The following is a 24,405-nucleotide window of genomic DNA, read 5'->3' on the forward strand; positions in this document are numbered from 1 at the left end:
CTAAAGCCACTAATCTTCCTGATGACATTTCCTTCCAGATCTGTCTCTTGGCTGCCATCCCCCTTTGCAACACGTGTACTCTTACTTCTGCTCAGCCTCATGCCTCTCTCTCTCTCTCTCCCAGTACTCTCCTTCACCTTTCCAATTTATCTGCCATTTCTTCTCTCGATTCTGCACACAGCACAATTTCATCTGCAGACCAAGCACCTCAATTGCACGGCAATTGCTTTTGAATTGTGTCTCCACCAATCTTGTACATTTTCTAGTCCCGTCTAGTGATTTCACACTCACTACCACTTGGAAAACTGTTACTAGTATTAGTAACAGTTTTAGATGTCAACTCTAACTGGAGTAAAGTTATTCAGTATCATTGGCAGCAGCACCCCCCCCACCACCACCACCCGTCATCTCCTATGTTGTCTATCCTTTTTAAAAATACTCTATCCTTTACACTTGATACCATTTAGTATATCTCCTCTAATATGATGATGAAAAACTGGAGAGGACAATAGTTGATAATGGTGATGTAGATACCCTGCGAGCCTCCTTTGGTCGGAAAGACCTGGGTTTGATTCCCATCAGTGATGTGAGGAACCTTTATCTGGTCTCTTTGAACTAAAGGTGAGTTAGCTGGTCTGATACGGGGGCAGGGTTTTTTCACCTGGAAACTCGGTTTTTTCCCCTCCCCGAACAGACAAACCAGCCCAATGAACACACACGGATTACAGTCATGAATACGTCCCAGCCATATGCTGGTCCTGAACCTGGATAAAATTGGGGGATGGGGAAAGCAATGGTGAACTACCTGTAAAATTCTCACCAGAATACTTTGTGGGCATTGAAATCACTGGACTGCCTACAAAGTCACTGGTCAGAAATGACTGAAAGGGAAAACCAGAACCAGAGAACAGATTCCATGCAGAATGATATAAATAAATTGTTATTGTGGGCAAAGGATAATTATTGTCAGTTTGTTATTGCAAAGTGTAGGGTTATGCATTTAGGATTAAAAAGATGCATACTGTGTATCACATTGGAAATTGAAGAGACCATCATTAACACAGTTTATTACATAACACGGTTGCTCTTACATGCAATTCTCACCACTCCTTTCATTATAATCCAGTTTACCTGACTCTGTGTTAATCTTATCAATCATTAATTTCTCAAGGCTCCTGATACCAAACACATTCAAGTATAGGCCATCCCTCTTATACAAATCCATTCTTTCCTCAAACTCACTCCACATACATCCAAAACTCACATTCATTCCTTCTACACAGCCTATGTATTGAATCGTTTGCCATCTTATCTTATATATATATATATATATATATATATATATATATATTTGCCACCTTAATTCATTTCTATTGTATCTAGGTAATATACTTAAGATTTTCACTTTCACATTTTTTACTCTCTCTTCTTCCAACAATTCTTTCATATCCTTTCATATACTGAACTTGTCACTAGATAAGTTATTCGTACTGTAAAAATTATGGATTGTTTGATTATATTAAATCTGGTCGTCTGCATCATTGTAAAAATATTCTAATTTATTATTAATCTTATTAAAAACTTATCTTCAAAATTTCTCTTTATTTATTTAACTAACTTTAACAGTCGGAAGCGCCCCCCTCCCCCAGCACGCGTGCGAGCACATACACACATTTAAGAGAGGGAAATGACCTATCAGCTTCTGGAGTGTTGACGCTCGTTTCTTGGCTAGGTGATAATTGGGGCTATCGATACTTTCAGCTATTGGCCAAAGTGGTTTATTCTCCTTAGGAATCTTGACAGACCATAAATTCTCAGGGAGCAAGTAGCAGGTCACTGATTTGAGTAATTCTTTGATTTTCAATCCTCTTAGTTTGATTATATTTCATATCAATAGGTGTGTCAGAGAATAACTGATTCATTTTTTGATGGTAAGTTGTGCAGTTTAAAATAACAGTAATGTTCCCTTTATTGGCATAGTAAGGAGGATGTCGTGATTTGCTTTTAAAGATTTCACAGCTACTAATTCAGTTTTTGGTGAGGTCACTAATTATTGCTTTAGTGTTAGACGTTTCTAATTGCACTTTATCTGCTGTGTAAGTTGGGAGAAACCATTTACTTTTCTGTGTGATATATAAAATCCAATGTTAATTTACCTAGGTGCTACCTCAAAGTTTTAGGGCTTTACAAAGTAGTAAAGGCCTAAAAATTCTTCATTGTTGAGAGCATTGCTTGAATGGTTAATCACTTGACTGTTTAGTAAAGGCAGTTGGTTGCTTCTGTTATCACTTATTTGTGGTTGGTTCCTACTCTCATCCCTTGTTTGTAGTTGGCTGTTCTCAAAATTATTCAATAATGAGAAATTTAAATTTGCCAATTGGCTGTTTCAATCTAAGAAATTTGTTATAAGTTTTACTTTGTTCCCACAATATGTTTTGGCTTCTTTCTTAATTCATATGAATTTATTCAGTTGACTCACCACAATACCAGCTTTCTAAATTCTTGTAACTTGCCAACTTCACTAAACATTGTGTCTAAAGAGCTGAAATGTTTCACTTGTTCTGTAGGTTTTTTATTCAGAATGCAGTTGAAATTCATCTATATAAAGTAAAGAGCCGAGATTAATATCTCCTTTGCTATCAGGTTTAATACCACTTTCATTTCATAATGTGATCCACATAGATGATAACAGTGGAGATCGTGTTCCACCCATCTCATTCCGGATTTTACATCAAGCTGCCTTCCTGTACCTCCTTCAATTCTAACTGCTGACTTAACATATTCACATGAGGCAGAATTTTGTCTGTCCTTTTCATTTGACTAGTAGAAGTCAGTGGTTCTGCAAGTTCCCTACCCCATGGAAAGCATTTAAAGATTCAAATTTTTAATATATTATTATACAAAGTCTAATAATTCTAGTGCTTCGTTTATATTTCTTGCAAATATGAGCATATCTGGCATGCTTGCCAGCCTGGTATTGGCCAGGTGGTTGGAGTGTACCTGCTCTTCAACCAGTAAGCTGTGTTGGAATCTTACTTTTTACATGGATGTACTTGATAATCTTCAAGTGGGAGATGAATTTCATTGCTTGGTGCAGGACTCTCGACATCACTTATTTGGAGACCTGAAGTGGCTTGAAAAAGTTTCATGTTTAGTGTTACAACAGACTTTCTGGATTATATATTAAACTTAAAAATTAAGTAACCTTAGTCCCAGTGTACTGTATGTATACTACCTTTTGTGGGTGAGTCACGTGGGAAAAAAAATCATTCATGCTCATCAGTAGGAAGGAGAGAGAAAGAGACTCCTCTTAATTTTTTTGCAAGGTACATAATGAACTATCAGCTTATTTCTCCCACTGTCTGAATTAAAACATTAATGAGACTTTCAGAGATGTATCCTGAATTGAAAATTGCTCTCATATCCTATATCTCATTTAGTATCTGTTCTAAAAAAGAATCATGATTAAAACAACCATTTCATTGGCTGTGAGAAAATAAGCAGCAAAGAACTTCCCTGCCAAATCTCACGAAAAGACAATACTTTACTCCAAACGGGCTATTCTGACATAAACATGTTGGTTTGTAAGATACAGTACTGTTAAAAATATATAAAACTGTTCCAATGTTTTTCTTGTAAAATGAGAAACCTTTTTTGTTACTTATTATGCAGTTTGATATTTGAAAGATAAAATGCTTTACTAGTTTCTTAAATATCTTAGAAAATTAATGTAATCTTAATTTTTCAGGAATTAGAACATGCAAAAAAAATTAATTCTCAGAAAGAGGAAGAATTATTAAAACAGCAGACTATAGAGAAAAGGCAACTCCCAAAATGGATCAAAACAGAAATGAAAACTCGTGAAATTATATTTCGAGAAAGCCTGCGTATCAGCATGGCCAATCTACCAGAGTCACAGGAAGATGAAAGAGAAAAAATAAAAAAAGTATGTCAAGTTAATTTCTTATGTTTATTAATAGTGCTGTTACGACGTTGTTTTCTCTAAAATTTGATGCCTTCTTTAGTGTAACTTCCTCCCCTATACTGTAATCTATCCCTTCCAGAATTTTTTAACCTTAAAACTCCAAATCACCCTTTTTAACTTCTCTATGAAAGCAAAATTTAGTCACCAACTAAGAATGGATTCTCTAGACCTTCTTTCTGGGGCCATCTCCTTTTCAGACACTGACAAATTTGTTTTTTGAAGCTGCACCAGTCCTAGAACAGAAGAATCTTGTTCAGAGAGACCTTCCCAGAATCTTAACTTACTAAAGCTCTGCAACATCTGCAGGATTCTTAGCTTGCAGTCATGACCCTCACGTTCTAAATTCCCGTATCTTATTCCTTTCGCATAGGTTCAGATTTTTATGAGTTGGTCTCATGCTCAGGCAAAACTCAGGTTTACATAACAAAACATGTTTATTAAGATCTTAGAGCACTTACATTTAGATTCAAACATACACAAGAATTTTATCAATTAAACACTAAATCAAACTGGCAAATACAAGTGAACATTCTAATAAATGATCAACTCTAGCCTCTAAGTTAATCAATGATAAACATAACGTTCACAATACAAAATTCTAATTAGATTCTATCTACAATACTAGCTCCTCACATCAATTTGGGTACACACATGTGCATAAGTTTTCAGACAACCAGTCTAATGAAAAACCCACAAATTGCTAAGCATATTAGTCATTCAGAGTTCCCTAAATATCTGTCCATAATTTCCTTTCCACTAGAAACTGATTCACCTTTTCTTCTAATACAATTGGAAAATAAGTAAGAAAGTTCTGTACATTACCATCGCTGTGTTTGATTACCATCTCCGCCTGGTCCGCCTTCTTTTGTTGGATACGACGCTACACTGTCCATGTGGAGATCATGTTGTTCATCTGATAAGGCCTTTCTCTGCACCTTGGCGATGATAGCGTTCGTCTTGATCTCTGGTGGGTCACTCTGGTCAGCATTACCGTCTTTGGAAAAAATTCCACTACCTCATTCCGGTAGGACTTCTACCAGCCGCCCGAAACAGTGGATGCTGACTTCTCGCATACTGTCCGTCTGGTACCCATCAAGCATCCATGGGAAGAGCTCATCGTCCGACATCGCAGTACTTTCTTCCACTGGTCAGCAACCGCAGGTCCAAGTGAGAACAGGAACAAACTCGAGAGAGCTTGAAACTCGCGCAAATTTTTATTTATTCTAGCTCCGTTGCGCCCTCTTTTCCTCTGCAGAAATCTTCACACGGCACTTTCCCTTGTGCCCTTAAGTTGTTTCGTCATAACTCTGCTCCTTTTCGGGGAACACAAACTCAGTTCGCCTTCCATATAAGCTTTTGCCTCAGGCATTATGCTAAACTTGGTGGCTAGCATGCGACCTTTGGACCTTTGTTTACACTTGATATACAGTTCACGTAGACTACAATTTGATCGCTACAACTTACAAAACGGAATCTCTATTTAGATAAACAAAATTCATCTTTCCTTTGTACTTCACATTACAGTTATTCATTTATGCTCCCTCTTACAATTTGTTTTCCTACTATAGTACAAGTATCTCTTAGTTGTTATTTTATTCTAGTTAGACCTTGAATGAAAAATTTTTTTAATGAAAATTCCTCATTTGAGATCTAACAGTGCTATTAAATCAGTATAAAATGATTAGTGATAGTTTCATTAAACATTCTGCTTTTTTTGCATTTATGATATAATCCAATCTACCATCATCATATTCCTGATGTATCCTCATGAGTGTACAAGATATTGTCTAAGACGTGCCTTGGACAATGTTGTATGCAGATGAAATTGTGCTGTGTGCAGAATCGAGAGAAGAAGTGGCAGATAAATTGGAAAGATGGAAGAGTACATGTGTTGCAAAGGGGGGGGGGGGTGGAAGCCAAGAGACAGATCTGCAGCTGGGCAGAAATGTCATCAGGAAGGTTAGTGACTTTAGATACTTGGACTGAGGGCTGAGAAGGAAATGGGAACTAGAGAGAGAGAGAGAGAGTGATGGCTGGAGTGTTACGTGATAAGAGGGTGCTGTCATTCTAAAGGGAAAATTCTACAGGACAGTGGTGAGAACAACTATAACGTATGCTATGGAAACTGTGGCCCTGAGGAAAAATAACATTAGCAGGATAGAGGTAGCAGAGATGAGAATGCTTAGGTGGATGTGTGGTGTGACCAGACAGGACCGTCTGAGAAATGACTATGTAAGGATGAACAGTGAAAGTTCTGAACTTAGGAGCGAAGATACAAGAGGCAAGGTTGAGATGGCTTGGTCATGTGATGAGTATGTGGGAAGAAAGGTCATGCAGATGGATGTGCAAGGGAGGGGGGGGGGAGCAAGGGCAGCCAAAGAAGAGATGGAGGGAGCTGGTGGTGGAGGAGGACATGAGGATGAAGAACTTAGATTTGATTACCGCCAGTGGTGAACTATGGAAATTTTAACAAAGGGCTCGCATTGTCGAGCAAAAAAAAAGAGGCCTAAGCGTAACTTAGCTGATATTGTGACTTTGTAGAGCTCCTGACAGATATGATAATTCCTATAGGATATCAATCATTAATGCTAGATCTTTTAAAAATTCCAAATTGAGAAGTTGGTTTAAAAAGCCCTTATACTTATCGTTTGATGCAAAATGCTGGGTAATTTCTCCACAAAACGAGCCGTTCATATGCAAGCTGACCATCGTTCTGAAGAAGGGGTTTGGAAGAGTTGGCAGGATCTCCAAAATATGTAAGGAAACTTTGTTCGCAAGATATCATTATTGAAGCAGCTACAGTAGCACAATCAGAAAAATTACTCCATGCAACATCTATCAGGGGAATATTGATTACAGTTATTGTGATATTGCAGTTTCCCACAAAACTTGAAACTTTTCAAGAGGTGTGATATCAGAGTGGACAGTGAACAGATATGTTTCGAACTCAAGGACCAAGGGGTGACAGCCATAAGAAGAATCCTGATACATAGGAATGGGCATCTGGTTCCCACCAGAAACATCATCTTTACCTTCAAGAAACCAAAACAACTAACTTATGTGAAAGTCAGATTATCTCAGCTATGCAGTAAGGCTCTATATTCCAAACCCCTTATAATGCTTTAAATGCCAGAAATATGGTAATTTTCAAACTGCCTGTTGTGGCTCTGTCATCTGTGCCCAATGTGGCAGTTAAGATCATGAGAATAAATGCTGTAAGAGCAAAATACCAAAATGCTCTCTGTGAGGAAGACCACCTGGCATACTTCATAGCCTGCCAATGCTGGAATGATAAGGAGATACAAAGAATAAAAAGAGCAGGTGGCAGGGCAACATCTGGTAAACCCTCTTATGTAAATAAAGCAGCTGTCAAAAAAAGTGTTACTAGGGATCCAAACCCATATGACTTGCTTGCCATCCTTTGAGCGAATGAAGAACACCAATTACTATGAACTCACTCCTGGGGATATGTCAAAAATGGTCCCCTCTAAACAAAAATCCACTAATAAAAAGACATAACGGAATATGCACCATTCTGTTTTTTTCTGTTCTCTTTTCTCTAAAAAGGAAATAAATCCAAGGCCATTGAAAGCAAAACTACTAAATTCAGGAAGCCAGGTGATACTACCAAAAAGAAGTAATGAAAACATTCCTACAATGGAATTGCTCTGGATTCCATCAAAACATCAATGATATCAAGACCCTCTTGCACAAATATAAACCAGTATGAATGATGTATGCACGTAAACACAAGAAAGTTCCTTGCTCCATTGTCCCAACCTGAATCGTAATGACTGTATATCTATATCAAAAATCTGGGAAAGCCTCATCAAGATTACTCATTAATTTTTTTTTTTTTTTTCAATCATGTCTCTACTTCAAAATATTCCGTTTCATACTTAGTGATATAACATCACGCGGCGTGTTCTATTTTTTACGATCTATCGTTAGTATTCTAGTTTGTCTTTTTTAAAACTGTTCTTGTAATACCACTGAGGATGGTCTGCTATTTCCAGACCGAAATATTTGGTTAATTAAATATCTTTCTTGTGTTTACGTGCATATATCATTCAATCTTATGTCACAAGTATCCTTAAAACAGCATAAACCAGTATGCTTCTGCTTGCAGGAAATGTATCTAAATCTGTGAGATGATCCAACATTACAGAACCCTATCATCATTCAGATGGACAGGGCAGAGGATGGACTTTCCAATGTAGGTGGCACCATTCTCGTGGGCAATTATCCCCTTTCAGCAAGTCTCACTCAATATGAACATAGAAGCAGTTGCTCTCCCACTTTCATTTGAAACACTAGTATACTGCATCTCTGTCCCTCCAGCTGCAGATATCTCTTAAGATGACCTTGATGATATCATATTGCAGTTACTACCCCTTACTATTAATGGAGGATTTAAATGGATGCAACATTCGAACAATGCTTCACAAAAATAATCTCTTCTCCCTAAACACAGGCAGCAACACCTTCTTCAGTATACCTACCTGAACATTTACTGCAATAGGCTTAACTCACCCTCTCTTTTCCCAGTCTTCAAGTGGGAAACTGACAAGAATTTATTTGGGAGCGATCGCTTTCCTTTGATATCTGCCTTCCTGCATGGGCAACTATGCATTCCATCACAGATATCATGATGGAAAATTGAGCAAGCTGACTGGCTCATGAATTTGATTCTGCAATGGTCAGCTCTTTTTCCATAGTGATCTAGTGAATCATGTGACTGTGTATTACACAAATTGCTATAACAATTACTAAAACATCTAGTCATTTTTCATGTTTCCATAAGCCACAGCAGAATAACAATTGCATAGCAACCAAAGAAGCTCAGGAGAAAACTTGGGATTATTTTGGAAGATCCCCCACAACAACAAACTTCATTTCTTTCACACATGCCCCAAGCAAGATGCATCTATCATCAGAGTCAAAAGGAATCCTGGATCCAGTATACGTCTCCCCAATAACCAAAGCAACCAACATTAAAGAAGTCTGGGACAAAATCTGTAAAATGAAGGGCAGATATACCAACCACTGGCTCTCTATCTTTGAACAAAATGGTTGCACGGTTGCTGAATCCAACAGCAACTGCTGATACACTCAGAGAGATATTTTTTGCTAAATATCAGCATCTTATTCCCCCCCCCCTTCCCTCTTCCCTGAGCTCCTTTCCCAAAAAAGCAACACAGATAAACAACAAATCCAGTTTTCTTTGAACTGCACCAATGAAAACAACAGGCCATTTTCACTAAAGAAGAAACGAAAGCCGCTTTGCTTAAATGCCATTCAACTACTGTTGGACTAGACAATATCTATTATGAATGGTAAAACATCTGCTACCATCATCCATGAATCAACTTTTGCTCCTTTACAACAAAATTTTCTCTGAGAGCATATGTCCAGATGTCTAGCAGGAGGCAGTTATAATTGCCTTTCCCAAGCTAGAGATGGATCCACGATTCCCAAATAACTACTCACCAATTGCTCTGAACCAGCTGTTTGTCCAAGATGTCTTTTATGGTTTCTGAAGAGAAACGCTCTTTTTTTTTTCAGAACTTAATGTGGCTTCAGAATTTTCGTTGTACTACTGATCTTGTCTGGCTGGAGACATCCATTAGAGATGCCTACCTGAAGCATCCAGTATTGGTTGTATATATATATATATATATATATATATTTTTTTTTTTTTTTTTTTTATGTGAATAAAGCATACAACACTTCTTGGGGATTTTGAATACTGATACATAATTTTGGTCTGAGGGAATCTCCCTCTTTTTATCAAGAACTTCTTATCTAACCAGATGTTCTAAGTCCGACTGGGAATCTCACTCTCTTTTGACCATATAACCTACAGAAAAAAGTCCCAAAAGGTTCAGTTTTAAGTACCATGCTTTTTTGCAGTCAAGGTTAACCTGATAACAATTTCCTTCAACAATAAGTAATGCTCTTTATGTGGATTCGTTTTGGGGACTTCAACCGTGTTAGGATTAATTATTTTAATTTCCTGACATTTCGACCTTCATATTAAAGTCATCATCTGGAGTATACGAATATACAATTACAGATATTATTATTTGACACCTCCAGGAAGTCCAAGACTCATTGAGGGACGGTACCCACTCTACAACTCTCCGTCTACACCACTCAACCTCATCCACCAATCATATCATCTAAACCAACATCATCTACTGTTCACCACCACTAGTATTTTCACAGAAAACACAAACATCCATGCCCACAGTGGATTCGAATCCACAGCCTGTTGGCTGGAGAGTGGATATGCTAACCACTTGGCCAAGGCCACTACTTTGTTGTATTAAAACTATCTATATAAATTTGTTCTCTGACGATGTTATAAATAGAATATAGCTTTGATGGGTTTTTTTTTTGTGTGCACGTGCTAGAGGTCAGGCCAGTGGTATAACGATTGATCAAATCATTGTCACTCTGGTTGACTGTTTAGAAATGTAATATAGCTTGTCTTTGTGCATACTCCAGACCGTCATATGAAGGTCAAAACGTCAGGAAATTAAAATAATTAATCCTAACACGGTTGAAGTCCCCACAATTTTACTAAAATGAATGCTGATCACTGTGTAATGCTAAAAGAAAGGATTCCTCTATATGGATGACTTAATCTTCTGTCATCTCTTAAAATGGATGCTTGCAAATTAGTTCAGATTTTCACAGCCAAATAGTTTGTGCACTTTTACTGCAGACAACATCTTCATCCTAACTTAAAACTCCAACTAGGACAAGTATTAATCCCATTGCTCCACAAGCTAAGTTCTTGGGACTCATTTAACAGCAAACTCAGGTCTCTCTCTCACATACATCAATTATGAGACAAATGCAGTAAAGTGATGAATATTGTACACATCTTCTGCCTTTTGGGATGCTGGCATGTTTTTTGCTTTGTTTGTACAGGGCTTTGATATAATCAAAACTTGATTATGGGTCCCAAGTCTGCTTCAGCCAGGGAGAGTACACTGTGATGGCTAGGTCCTATTCACCATCAAGCCTCAGAATTGCAACTGGAGCATTTCACAAATCTGTTCCTAGTCTGTATGAGGCAAATAAACTACCTTTGTTTCTTTGACAGTAACAGCTGTGTTATATGCAACAAAATAAAATACCTATTCGACTACCATGTAGCCGGTTATTTATTGTCCATGATGGGAGAATCGATACAGCACTTGACAGGCTGTCATAAAATCCTTCAGTTTGTGAATCAGAGTTCTCCTATAAGCTCTAGAAATTTGCATTAGATAACATAGCCTATACATCACTAAATACAGTTCCACCACAGCAGTCATAAATACCTGCATATAGCTTTTTTTTCAGCAAGCTACCAAAATTTTTCACTCCTTCGGTTGTATATCAGCAGCTCTTTGAAGCTCACAGAATTGAATACTCTGATTTTGTGCCTGTCTGTATGGATGTTTCAAAATCAGAGGAACTAGTGGGATCTTCTGTCATCTTTCAAGACAGTGTTATATCTGCATAAATTCCACTAGTGTACCAACTTTACAGCTCACCTATAAGCAATAGAGCATGCACTAAAATCTATCAGATTGCATTGCTACCAAAGTTTCATAATATATTCAGACGTGAAAGTTCTCATCAGGCAATAAGTACAGAGCTACAAAAAAAATCCGATGTTCCCTGAAATCGAACATTGCCTCTTTCAATTATGGAAGCTACACTTAGATGTACGCTTCTGTTGGATTCTAAGTCATGTTGGGATAAAGGGAGCCGAGACTCCATATACTGCAGCCAGGTTAGCTCATTTCTCAAACATTCACCATCTATCTTTTCCATACACCAACTACTGGCAGAGATGATCAGACACAAACTTCTATCCCAGTGGCAGCCATCATGGAATAGAGAGACTAATGATAATAGCTCTAAAGAACTTTTTCCTTTTTTTCATTGATCATTTTAGAACTTCTTTGTAGACATGCATTTTTATCTATATCCATTTATTTCATATTTTACTATTTTTTAACTCGTATACTACTATGATCATTTACTGATGCAGCATGATCACAGCTGTCCTGGCAACATAACACAGCAAATCAAACTAACAAACTCCAATCATTTGGATTTCGACCTCTAACTCTTCTGGTTCCCATCTGCCATACGGCCGGGGGAGGGTAGCTATATGCTACCATTCTCGGGAGAGATGATTATGAGCAAGGTGGTTTCCCGTTGCCTTCCTTGCCGTAAGTATTTATGACTGTAACCTGTGTGTTCATGGGGCCGGTTTGCCTGCTTGCGGGATGAAAAACCCTGCTGCCCACGCCCGAGACCGGCTAACTTGGCTATGGCTGAGGAAGATCCTTAAGCTCCTCACGTCGTGGACGGGAATCGAACCTAGGACACTCCTTCCCCAGGCATATGGTTGCGAAGCGCAAAGCCACTAGGCTAACCGCACGGACCTCTAACTAGACCTTGTGAATTATGCAGTGGAGTCACAGTGAAACTTTTATACATCCATATTTGTGCATTTCTACTCATATATCATGTACACCAGCTTAGCCTTTAAACTTTTGAGGATTAGCACTCATTAAAAGTTACTACTCCAGACATTAAATATCTATCTTCACTTTTTATATAACCTTTATCATCTCTTGGTTTCTTTTATGGTCCTCTTTTTGAGATATTTATTATATACATCATTACTGGAGTCTTTCTATGACTTTAGTAACAATATAATATAATAATATATTGTACAATATAATACAGAATATAATTTGCAAGTATATGAAGAAATGGTTTTTCCTATTTTTAGAACTCTAACTTTTGTAATGGAGGCTGAAAATGAGAAAGTCTAGCTTAGAGATGAGAACTAACTTTTGCAGCTTGGAATATTGGGATCTGCAATAGGAATACAAACTTTTGTGATGATCATGCCATAGAGGGTTGGTTATGGATCATCCATCCACAATCAACCTTTTGCAGTTTGTGGATGTAGTCTGGAAAATGTTTTAGCATCTATCATTCCACAAAACTGGAATTGTTTTTTGGAGGAGGGATGGAGGACTGTAGACTGTATAGTACGCTCACAGATGCGAAAGCCTTCGACACTTCTGTGCATGTCACAAGAAGGAGAATCCATTCCGATAATAGGGTAATCATTCTGTCTTCTGCGACAACAAAAATCAAGCTACTACTAGTACAGCGACAGACAAGAAAGCACGTGATTTCGCGTGTTAGCAACCAATTCGTACATCCTTCATTTCTTTCACACCTTCGGCATGAATCGACTATTCTTGGCAAGTCACCAAGTGAAGCTCTCACAAGTGTGGGCATACTATAGAAAAGTAATTCTTGTGCTATAAGAAATTATAAAATAAAAAAAAGCTACAATTGAAACTCAGTTGTTTGTGAAAGAGAGAGAAAGAGAGCGCTTGAGAAATTTATCTTAATATTTTTACTTTGTATATAGTTTCAGGAGGGAGAAAAAAGAAAATATAGAGCTGAACAGCAGAGGCAGGAACAAAAACACAAACGTCAACTAGAAGATTTGAGAACATCTGGTGAAGGTTATATCAAAGAACTTGAGCAATATCAGGTACTTGAATGTATTTTTGAACCTTTATTTATTAAAGATAACAATTTTTTTTTAATTGTCTGCTATTTAAAGCAAGGGAAATTTTGATGTATTTTTGAACCTTTATTTATTAAAGATAACAATTTTTTTTTAATTGTCTGCTATTTAAAGCAAGGGAAATTTTGATGTATTTTTGAACCTTTATTTATTAAAGATAACAATTTTTTTTTAATTGTCTGCTATTTAAAGCAAGGGAAATTTAGATATTGAAATATAAGGGCTGCTATCATCAAAGTCAAATTTATGTTGTGTGAAATATGATTGGTATGTAATTTGCTACTGCAGTCTTAGAACCTTCGTTATGCAAAGGAATTATTTTGCCATCTTTCCACTATCTTGAGAACTCTACCAGAGCTGAGATTTAAATTAAAGAGCCTAGTCAAAGGCATTGCCAGCCCTTGCACATTCTCGCAAAACCATAGCTGACATTTGCCACTGTGGTTAGCATATCTGCTTTCCAGCCGAAAGGCTGCAGATTTGAATCCCACTGTGGGTATGGATGTTTGTGATTGTCTGCGAAAATACTAGTGCTGGTGGTGGGCAGTAGATGGCTTTGGTGTAGATGAATGACGAGATTCGCTGTAGTTGGTGGATTTGAGTGGTGGAGACAGAGAGCTGTAGAGTAGGTACCCTCCCTGGAGGTGTCATGTAATAATATCTCATCTAATCCTACAGCTGTGTTTACATTGAGATTCTGCAATATCCTAAGAACCTCCAATTCATCCACCTCTGTTCCCACAGTGTCTGTCACATAGATTAAAGCAGTAACCTCACTAGGATGATATACCCTTGCAAAGTGGTATATCACTCAGTGACTCAACTATTTTCTCCACTTCTGTCTACTCATGACCATCATCACTCATTAAGATTAATCTTCAATAGTCATTCTTCCTCTTACTTGCCACATAAAGAACTCTTTGGGATTTCCTTTGGCCTGCTTGACTAGATTCCTCCCATAATCAGATTTTGCTTTCCTTGCCATGCATTACCTTTCTTGCCAGAGCCTTGTACTGTTCATGAGTTTGCTGGCCACCTTTCTCTTTATGTACCCCACAACACACACATCATTTTCTTTTTCTGCAGCTTGTGCTTAATGATATTATTCATCCATCTAACTCCTACCCGATTAACCCTCCTTACTCTAGGTATACAATTTAATACTGCTTCCTCTAGATGATGTTTAACTATATCCCATGCACTACTAACATCCTTACCCCGCAGTGTTTTATGTCATGGTACAGATTTAAGCTTCTTCCTAAGCATGTCATAATCACCAGCTTTGTAGTTCCACAAATACTCCTTCTTGATAGGATATCAAGGAGTATTTGATACCAAGAAGGAGATGTTTTGCAATCTCCAAGTCAAGAATATCTAGTTGTAATCTATCTTTCTTTGGCAAACAGCTATAGCATCTTTTCTGAGTTTGTGTTACAGCATTTTGCTGAGAATTGACACCTCATGAAATCTAATATCTCCACTTTGAGAAATCCTCAAACTTTCTGATAATCTAGAGTTGCTGTCAGCAACCCCAGGATATTTTTTTCCTTGTAGCACAACCACTTGTATTCCTTGGGTCTTTTTTTTTTTTTTTTTTCAGTGTTATTAACACTTTCTAGTCCCTTACACTCACTTTCAGTTTAAAGTGTATTTTGTGTTTTCTTTCATGTATTGTTCATACCAGAGGGTGAATTTATGTAAATTATAATTATTCATAAATAATAATCAATTCCATAGTAAAGACAAATAATAAAGTGTATGAAAACAGCAAAAAAGTTGCTATGAAGCTCTTTTCACTAAGCTAATTGACATTGTGAAACTAAGCTTATGCCTGTACTATATTACAAATCAGCGCCTGCTAAGGATTATTAAACTTATTTTGTTTGTTTGTTTAATAGTATCTCTGATTTTTATAAGAATAGTTAATGACTTGCATCTTATGCAAAATAAAATGTCATTTGAAAATTCTTGGCTATTTATTTCCAAATTAGATTGCAAACACCACATAAGCCTAAGCTTATTGCAGAGGTTGAGAATTAAATAGTGCCACCTGTTGCTTTATATTGGAATTACTTCACCTTTCCAAACAGCAGCAGGGCATATCTTTGAGAGCATTTTCATGCAAACTAACCTTTAACATTGAGGAAAATTGAATTAACTTATTAAATTAATTACATAAGTAGCCATCTCCTAGTTGGAAATAATTTCTTGAATTCATTATTGGCTGCCTGTAATTAAATAACTTGACAGTGAATGAGAAGTTTTTTCCATGTAAATATAAGAAAATAAGTTAACATATTTTGAATGAATTGAGAATGAGACTGAAAATTCACCATCTACTCGTCTAATAACCTGCCTATAGTGAGTGGATTCTGGAGCCCTGGGCACAGTTTTGTGTATTTGTATAAAAATGTAACTTATTTTAAGGGGGGGAAAAAAGAAGTATATAGAGGTATAAAAATTAATCACATTAATGAAGTTTCTTAATTGATTTTTCCCTTCATTCTGTGTACATTAGTTAATTCTAAAATAGCTTAACTGTGTTCTGCTTCTGACATGGAATGGACAGCATAAATGGACTGGATTAATGTTTTTTTTTTTAAAATCAAGTTTTTGATAGCTTTAATGGATAAGGTTTCAGATATCCTTATTTCTGTAAAGATAAACATATCGAATATTCTACTTTCAGAATGAAAAAAGAAAAACGTTAATGGAACATGAAACAGCAAAACTGAAAGAGATAGAAGAAGAGTATGCTTCTGAACTAAGAGCATGGAAAGCAAGCTTAAAGTTGAGAAAAGAAGTACGTATTACTAATTAATGCTGAATTCAGATTTACTCTAATAAATTTTCCTTTTGAAATGTATTAATACAAAGTAATATCTGCTATTATCAAAATAGTATTTCACTTTTCAGATTTATGTATTTAAGCTTTCTTTTTTCAGAAACTGGAGGAAGAATTTTCCAGACAGTTTGAAGAACAAAGGAGGTTTTATGGTGCTGGACTCTATCTTCATGAGGTTGTAGCAAATGACTGTGAGCTTCCTCATAATTATCCTCCCGTTTCAGAAGTATCATTTCAGAGACCTTTTTGAGTTTGGTTTTCATATGGAAAGAAATTAGTAGCAGATTTATATATATACATGAGCACTGCAATCCAATCTTGGAAGATAAAAAATACACAAGAAATATCTTAGTCAAGAAAAGCATCTCCCATTTTTATTTTCAATAATGTGCCAAGTTTTTAGCTGATAAATGACTTATTAAATGAGAGGAATTCTGATTAATCCAGAAAGCCTTGTGACATCCTTATTTTAGAAAAGGACATCTCTGAATATAGTGGCAAGGGAAACACTTAGGTTTTTCTACAGATAATTCTATTATATGTTGAACTTAGCCATTTCATTTAGCAACCAGTCATGTTTTGCTATTACTGCAAACCATATGCATTAGTGAGAATTTGCACTAAGATGTCCAGAGATTAGATTACTCTAGTTTTTGGTGATGCGTGCCTTAGAAGAAATTCATTTTCAGCCATATTTGTAAATGAAAACAACAGAACATTTATGAAAATGAAAACCTGAGAACTATAAATTAATCTAATTTAAATATGTACTTAAAACAAGTGATATGAACTTGAAACTAATTATATGTAGTTATCACTCTGCATTTACTTTCCGGAATAAGAAATGACATTGCAAAACCTTAAGTGATTGCATGTTTTTTTTTTTAATTATATTACTATATAATTCCATTTCTAAAGAACATCCATATAAAAAAAAAAAAAAAAACTGTAAGCAACTTTTTTTTTCCTTTGCTTTTCCTTTATTATGGACATGAAGTCATTACAGTTGCTGCTTTGAATCAAATTTTTAAAATCAAACTATGTTGTTTGCTGAAATTGGTGACATTGCATTAGAATTAATATCACAAAATACTGTTCCTACATTTTCTGTAATATCTTCTAATGATATTTTGGGAAGAGAACTGTGAATTTGGAATATTCCACTATTCAGGCATAGAAGCAAAGAGGCTCAATGCTTGAAATGTATAGTAATAGTGTATATATATATATATATATATATAAAATTGATTTTGTGTCTTTATACATCTCTGATTCTTAACTTGATTTGCAGGTTAACAAAAAGTGGTTTAAAATAATTATAGTAGTGAGTACATCGTAGTATGCATTACCAGAGTGAGGTAGTACTTAAAATGTAGTGTCACAATTATTAAATATACCCAAATTTTGTTATCTTTAAAAAGACTCAGTAAAACACAATATTGATGTGGTGATTGTAGTTTTGAAATGTTAACATTGTTTTCTGTAATTGCAATAAATTTAAATAAGGATACTTCTAATTTGTGATTAAAGTTTAGAGTTCCATAATTAGCATTGGGTGATAATTGCTGTAAAGCACTGTACATAAAACTGTGGATTGATAAAAATTTATTTCAAAACTTCCACAAATGCTCAAATTACTGGAAATGGACCAGATCTTAATGAGTTTATGAGCCAGTGATAGTGTAAAGTGGAGTATAGTAGAATTTACGGGTAGATATATATATTCCTTTCTTCTATTTCTACTACTGAAAATATCCAATTTTCATTTCAGTACTTGACATAGAATTTGTTAAATGCAATTGTTACAGTCTGCTTTCATGTAAAAGGATAAAAACTGGCTCTTTTCAAATTTATTTTAAAATACAAAAACATCAGATTAAATGGATAGATTTCAATTGTGCCAAGTAAAGTAATCCTATTAAAAACAATTTCAAATATAAATAACTATCTTAGAAAATTTCATATTTCTTATAGTTAAAAAAATCTGCTGTCCTTAATGCTAAGCATGGTAAATGAAAATGAGAAATATGTCTTTATAGTGCCTCTTTCAAAATTTACTAGTTATAATTTTTTTTATAACCAGTTGAATAAAATCGTAGGGAACCTTTTTTTTTTTTTTAATTATAGCATGTTATACCATTATATATATTCATGCTTTATTTAAAAAAAAAAACTTTTAATATCGCTAATGCTAAACAAGCCCTTAATGGCATTCTCGCGGAAATCATGACTCAACATGGGTTCTTGTAGTTATGAAGCCTATTCGTTACATTTTGGAGAGGCTGCATAATTAATATGATATGCTAAGCAGAAGCAAGACTATTTTTATCAGTCAGTATGAATTCTATTTTTATACTAGTTTTTAATATAACATGTTTTGCAATTCAACTGAATCTTCTCTTGTTGATTATAAGTGTATAATGCAATAATGGCTCTTCTAATATAACAGAATACATACTGTATATTAAACTATTACTGGAAACATTCCTTTGTAATATGTACTGTTGGGAGGGGATGTTGTTATTTTTAGTTTCCAACAGTTTGCCTAACAAAGGCAAACTTTATTCAGTTTGTATCAAGTGTTTCATTTCACTCTACCAAAAATTTCTTGTGAGGCATGCTTTTGTTTCACAAAGAATTCTTTTGTATACTAATGTAAATTTTAAATGTTTTACTTCTAACATTCCCAACGTAATTTTTTTCTTTTTTAATTTAAACTGCTGTGATTAAAGATGTGTGACATTTGTAAGTTGTTTCCTGAAGAAAGTAGAATTTCCTCAGGTATATATACACACACGTCATTCCTGTTGGGTGTAAATACGTGGACGTAATGTTGATTGACTTAATTAGGGATATGTTTGTGCACTTTGAGTTGTAACCATGTAAAAGATGTTCGAATGAAACAATATGTTGTATAACTGAATTTGTTTTTAATTTTATAAGGAGAATGATATTGAAGAATATTGTTTAATAAATGCACTTCTCTTATATTAACATTTGTGGTGTATGTAGTTTTTAATTATGTGGAAATTGACTTTTGTTTAGTATGATATTCAGTGCTCATATCCTGATAGTAAATGTAAATATCATTCTTATATACAAGTAGTAAGCCCATTAAAAGGGAAGAGGGAATCTATCACTTTAAGAAGTCTTCAAAAATTACCAGTTTTAATTATATATTATCTAAATCTGCTTCGTCTCTACATCATTAATGCTTGAACTGAAATCATTCGAGAAGAAACAGTATAGTATCAATGGATGAAAGAAAGCATAAAAATACATAAGTGTTATGTATTTTTATAAGGAGAATGGTATTGAAGAATGCTGTTTAATAAATGTATTTCTCTTATATTAATTTTGTGCTGTTAATTAGCATACTTAGAAATGGAGGATTACCTTGTAAAAATCTTCATTAAGCCATATATGAAAAATATATTTCATAGGAATTTATGGAGACAATGCATGTGTTAAAATAATTACTTAAAATTAGGTCATCATCAGTAAAATACATGTGTACAAGAACCAAGCTACATGTTACTGCACTATACAAAAGTAAAATGAATCTAACTGTTCATTAATCTTTTACCTAGCCTGACCTCTTGTGGAAAAACTAAATTAATAATATTAAATTTAAAAAAAAAAAAGTATAAAAATAAAATTTACTTAAAAATAAATTAAAAACATCATCATCAAATTCCTGACATGTACACTCAAGGGGGATAGTACTACATGAAAAATTTACATCATTACTAACTTCCTATCTACAATTTTCCTCCAAATCAGTCTGTAACTTGTCAAGACTCCAACATTATCAGATCTTGTATTTCTATCATCTAAGGCAATTTGTACCGTATCAATCCACCTATATCTTGGTCTTCCTCTGGGTCGTTTTCCTGCCAACCTGGCAGAACACTTGCTTTGCTAATTAAGTATTGCTTGATATAATGCCCCACTGACACCATATAACTGTTGCGTATTGAATAGCTTCTCTCTTGGCACCTTGTCATATGCCTTTTCCAGATCGACAAAACTTAAATACAGATCTTTGTTATATTCCCATGCTTTCTCAACTATTTGTTGTAAAGTGAAGATCTGATCCTGACAGCCTCTATTTGGCCTGAATCCCACCTGTTCTTCACCAAGCTTTCTTCCACAATTCTTCTCAACCGTTTCTCAAGTATACTGGCATAAATCTTGTCAGGAACACTCAGTAGGGAAATACCTCCATAATTCGCACATTCAGTTTTATTTCCCTTTTTATATATGGGTACCATGAGAGCTCTACTCCAATCATCGGGAATTTGTCCCTCTGTCCACGCCTTCTGAACTATGTAGTACAGCCACTGTAAGACTTTTATACCACCATACTTCAGCATTTCTGGTCGAATATCATCTACTCCTGCTGCCTTTTTCTACTTCAAGTATGGATATGTATTCCCGACTGTATGCCTGTTGAGTGTTTTTTACCACTGTGCTGTCATCATTACTTGTTTCATTTAGTAATTTTTCGAAGTAATTACTCCATACTTCAAGGATATCTTTTTCTCCTGTTTCATGTCACCTTTATCATCTCTAACTCCTTTTACAGCACTCTTTCCTCCATTTCTAAGCTTCTTCAACAACCTCCAGAATATCTTACCACCTTCTTGATATTTATTTTCTATGTTCTTGCCAAACTCCTCCCATGACTTTTGTTTAGCTAGTTTTACAGTGCTTAGCTTTCTTACATTTGTCTCTGTATTCTCTAAGAGCAAAAGCTGACTTATTTGTCAGGAACTTTTTGATATGCTTTCTTTTTTTCCTTCACTGCCTCTTTAACTTCCCGTGTCCACCATGGAGTTCTGATTTTTCTATCCTTGCAGACAACCTCACCATATGCCTCTCTGGCTGAATCAATCAGGGGTTTCTTCAAGGCTTGCCACTGAATCTCCAAGGTTTGGTTCCTGTTCTCAAACTCTTTCATTTTTTCTTCAATAATCTTTGTGTATTTTAGTCTACAGTTCACATCTGAGAGCTGCTCAACTTTTATTCGCTTTAAAACTTTCTTACATGTTATTCTTTTCATTATGAAATTCAATTTTATCCTGCTCAAAACTAAATAGTGATCACTTCCAATTTCAAATTCTCTGTACACTCTGGTGTCCTGCACCAGGGAAAAAACATCACTATCAACAATAACATAGTCAATGAGACTTTTCTTATTCCTTGCCTCTTCTCTCCATGTGAATTTGTGCACATGTTGGAACATTTAATGTAGTTCTGTTAAAAAACAGAACTACATTAAATGTTCTGTTTTTATTGTAATACGTACATTTGAGGTAAATGAATTACTGATAATTTACAGTTGTCTATTATGTATGTGTCCAACATACTGGACATTGGGGTGGAGAGTGAATTGCAATGTAATCCTATAACCTCTGGACATGCATGTTTGCATTTAACAATAAAAAAAAAAAAAAAAGGAAGAGGGAAAGATATTTGTTTGTGAAATATAAATAACTAATAATAAACAGCAGTTGTATACATTTGTAGTTCAGTTTATAGCTATGGATAGGGGATGATAATCCAGTGAACTAATGTTCATCAGGTTGGGATGTGTGGGTTGATTGGAAGAGCAAATCATCTTGCAAAATTTGTTGTGTGTATCTATTTCTGTTTTATTTATATTTTGCTTTGTTTTCAGAGTTCTATCATCATTGGAATGATCTGCCTGTTTGCAAATTCTACCTTCATTATTTTATTAATAATAGATATGCTAGTATTTTGTTGGAGATCAACAGACACAGTCCTCTTCTTAATAATATATAGGATTCATTTTCATTCAGGAATAGATAAAATGTATATTATTTCCAAAAAGAAATGAAAATGTTCCTATAGAGTGAAAAGCATCCCGTCCACAACAGAAATTATTAGACGGGTGGAATGAAAATGACCCTACATGATGAAAAACATCAAGTTACAAGTTATATATAGCTCATTTGGTTGTAAAAATCGTTAAGATTTGTAAAGTTACACATATGTAACTTACAGGATCTTTATAGCCAAATGACCAGCAAAACTGGCCAAAGTGTTAAATTTACCTGTATAAGAGTTTATCCTGTTTTTTTGTGGTTCCCATTGACAAAGATTTTTTTGTAAATCTATAGTGCATTTTTACCATGGGTGGGTTAAGGATTTAATTTATTTTTATTTTTTCCAAGAATGACTTTTAAAAAGGTCTAATAAATTAAAATATAACTCAATTTCAGACAAATTCCTGATGCTATGCCCTCAATGGTTATTGTTATTTCTATCAACAGTTTTCTTTCAAATTAATCAGTTATTTGTTAGGTCTTCAGTACTGTCAGATCTTACATTTTGGTCTTCTAAGGCAGTACTAACTGCATTAATCCACATAGATCTTGGTCATCATCTAGGTAATTTTCCTGCCATTAAACATGTTTTGCTAATCTGTCCTCTCTGAGTGATCATATACCATCTCAAGATTCCTCTGCTCACACATACTTGAATACTAACAATATTAAGTTCCTCTCTAATATCTTCATTTTGAAAGATTCTGCATTGATGCTACCTGTTTGCTTTTTTCATATAAATTCATTTGATTTGCTTATTCTGTTACCCGTTTCCATATTTAAAAAAACTATGTACACATGCATAGCTGAAATGTTTCATTTGTTCTGCATATATAAATTCTATAATAAGAATGCAGTTTTCCAGGTTCATACTGTTGGAACGTCCCACCTAACTGACTGTTCCATTTTTGTTGGTATATTAATCTTATCTTTACCTTAAATTCCGTTTCTCTTTGATATTTGTTGATTGATGTTCATCTGAATATAAAGAAAGTTATATTATACTGCACCACTCTGTATTCAGATTAGTCTAAACAATATAGAGGAATCAATCATCAACTATACTCATTTTACCACTTTGTTTTCAGGCCGAGGTTATTAATAGCTTTTAAAGCTTCTGCAAAGGTCCAATTAATTTTATGAGTGGTGCAATGAAAGAAAATCAGGCAAACACCAAGTTTAACTCAACAAAAGAAAGCATTTAATGTGGAATAGTACAACATATACATTCAAGCATAACTATCTGCAAAAGTTATTCAATTGAAAAATTACAAGAATTCACATTGATATTAATAACTTCTCAATTAGGTTTGAGGATTATGGCTAATGTTGACACTTCTTAATTCTTAAAGTATCAGTATTTCTTTCACTTAGTTCTCTCTACCCAATTAGATGAATTAAATCAAATATATTAGCTCAGTTTAAAGTATTCAGAATAATTACAATCTATTAACTATCAAACATTCATTTTTCAGTTCTTTATGCTCAGTCAATCAAGTTGAGAATAGTTCTTAAAAGATTAACCTTCCAAATGTTACAATAACTAATCTTATGGCTACACTATATTCTTTCTCAGTCAGCTAACACTTATTATTACGAGGGGAAAATACATCTTGCATCCAACCATTAATTGATATAATACCACAGCTGAATTCAAAATATATCTGATGGCGTTAATTAACAGTTAACTTCACAGGTTATAGAAAGGGCAACTCTTACCAGGTTACTGCTTCTACATCGAATTCGCATAGGTACATTTGAAATTCTTGTTGACTTTTATCTTATGGCAACACAATTCAAAAGAAATCTTCCACTATAATAACTGAATTATAGACACAGAAATACACAAGTCTTGATGCACTTGGTTTAAGTTATCTACTAATTCCTTATTTTCTTCTATGTATCAACTTCAGTTCTGCACTATTCTTCCACTAAACATTTGGAATATATCGTAGTATCAGAAATTCCATAGAAATAATTCAAAATGCCTATTAATTCCCGGTCCTTTCCTAGACTATTTATGGCATATATAAATTCCCTTTCTGCCACTCACTAAAGACTTCCTATGCTGTATTCAAGCTGCTTCCTATATCTTACT

At 34.9% G+C, this 24,405-nt stretch overlaps 1 protein-coding gene across 1 annotated transcript in view; it reads left to right on the plus strand.

The window, feature by feature from the left end:
* Window positions 1–19,449, plus strand: part of LOC150110552 (serine/threonine-protein kinase 10-like) — a 283,018-nt gene extending 263,569 nt beyond the window's left edge. The window contains exons 19-22 of the mRNA XM_090399708.1: window positions 3,749–3,946; window positions 13,449–13,574; window positions 16,300–16,413; window positions 16,556–19,449. Of these exons, the coding sequence (XP_090255834.1) occupies window positions 3,749–3,946; window positions 13,449–13,574; window positions 16,300–16,413; window positions 16,556–16,705 (588 nt within the window). The 3' untranslated portion in view covers window positions 16,706–19,449. The remainder of the gene's footprint in view (window positions 1–3,748; window positions 3,947–13,448; window positions 13,575–16,299; window positions 16,414–16,555) is intronic.
* The last annotated feature ends 4,956 nt before the right edge of the window (window positions 19,450–24,405 follow it).

Source organism: Typopeltis vanoorti, chromosome 1 (assembly GCF_054136105.1).
Source record: "Typopeltis vanoorti isolate ZY-2024b chromosome 1, IOZ_Tvanoo_1.0, whole genome shotgun sequence".
Lineage (NCBI taxonomy): Eukaryota > Metazoa > Arthropoda > Arachnida > Uropygi > Thelyphonidae > Typopeltis > Typopeltis vanoorti.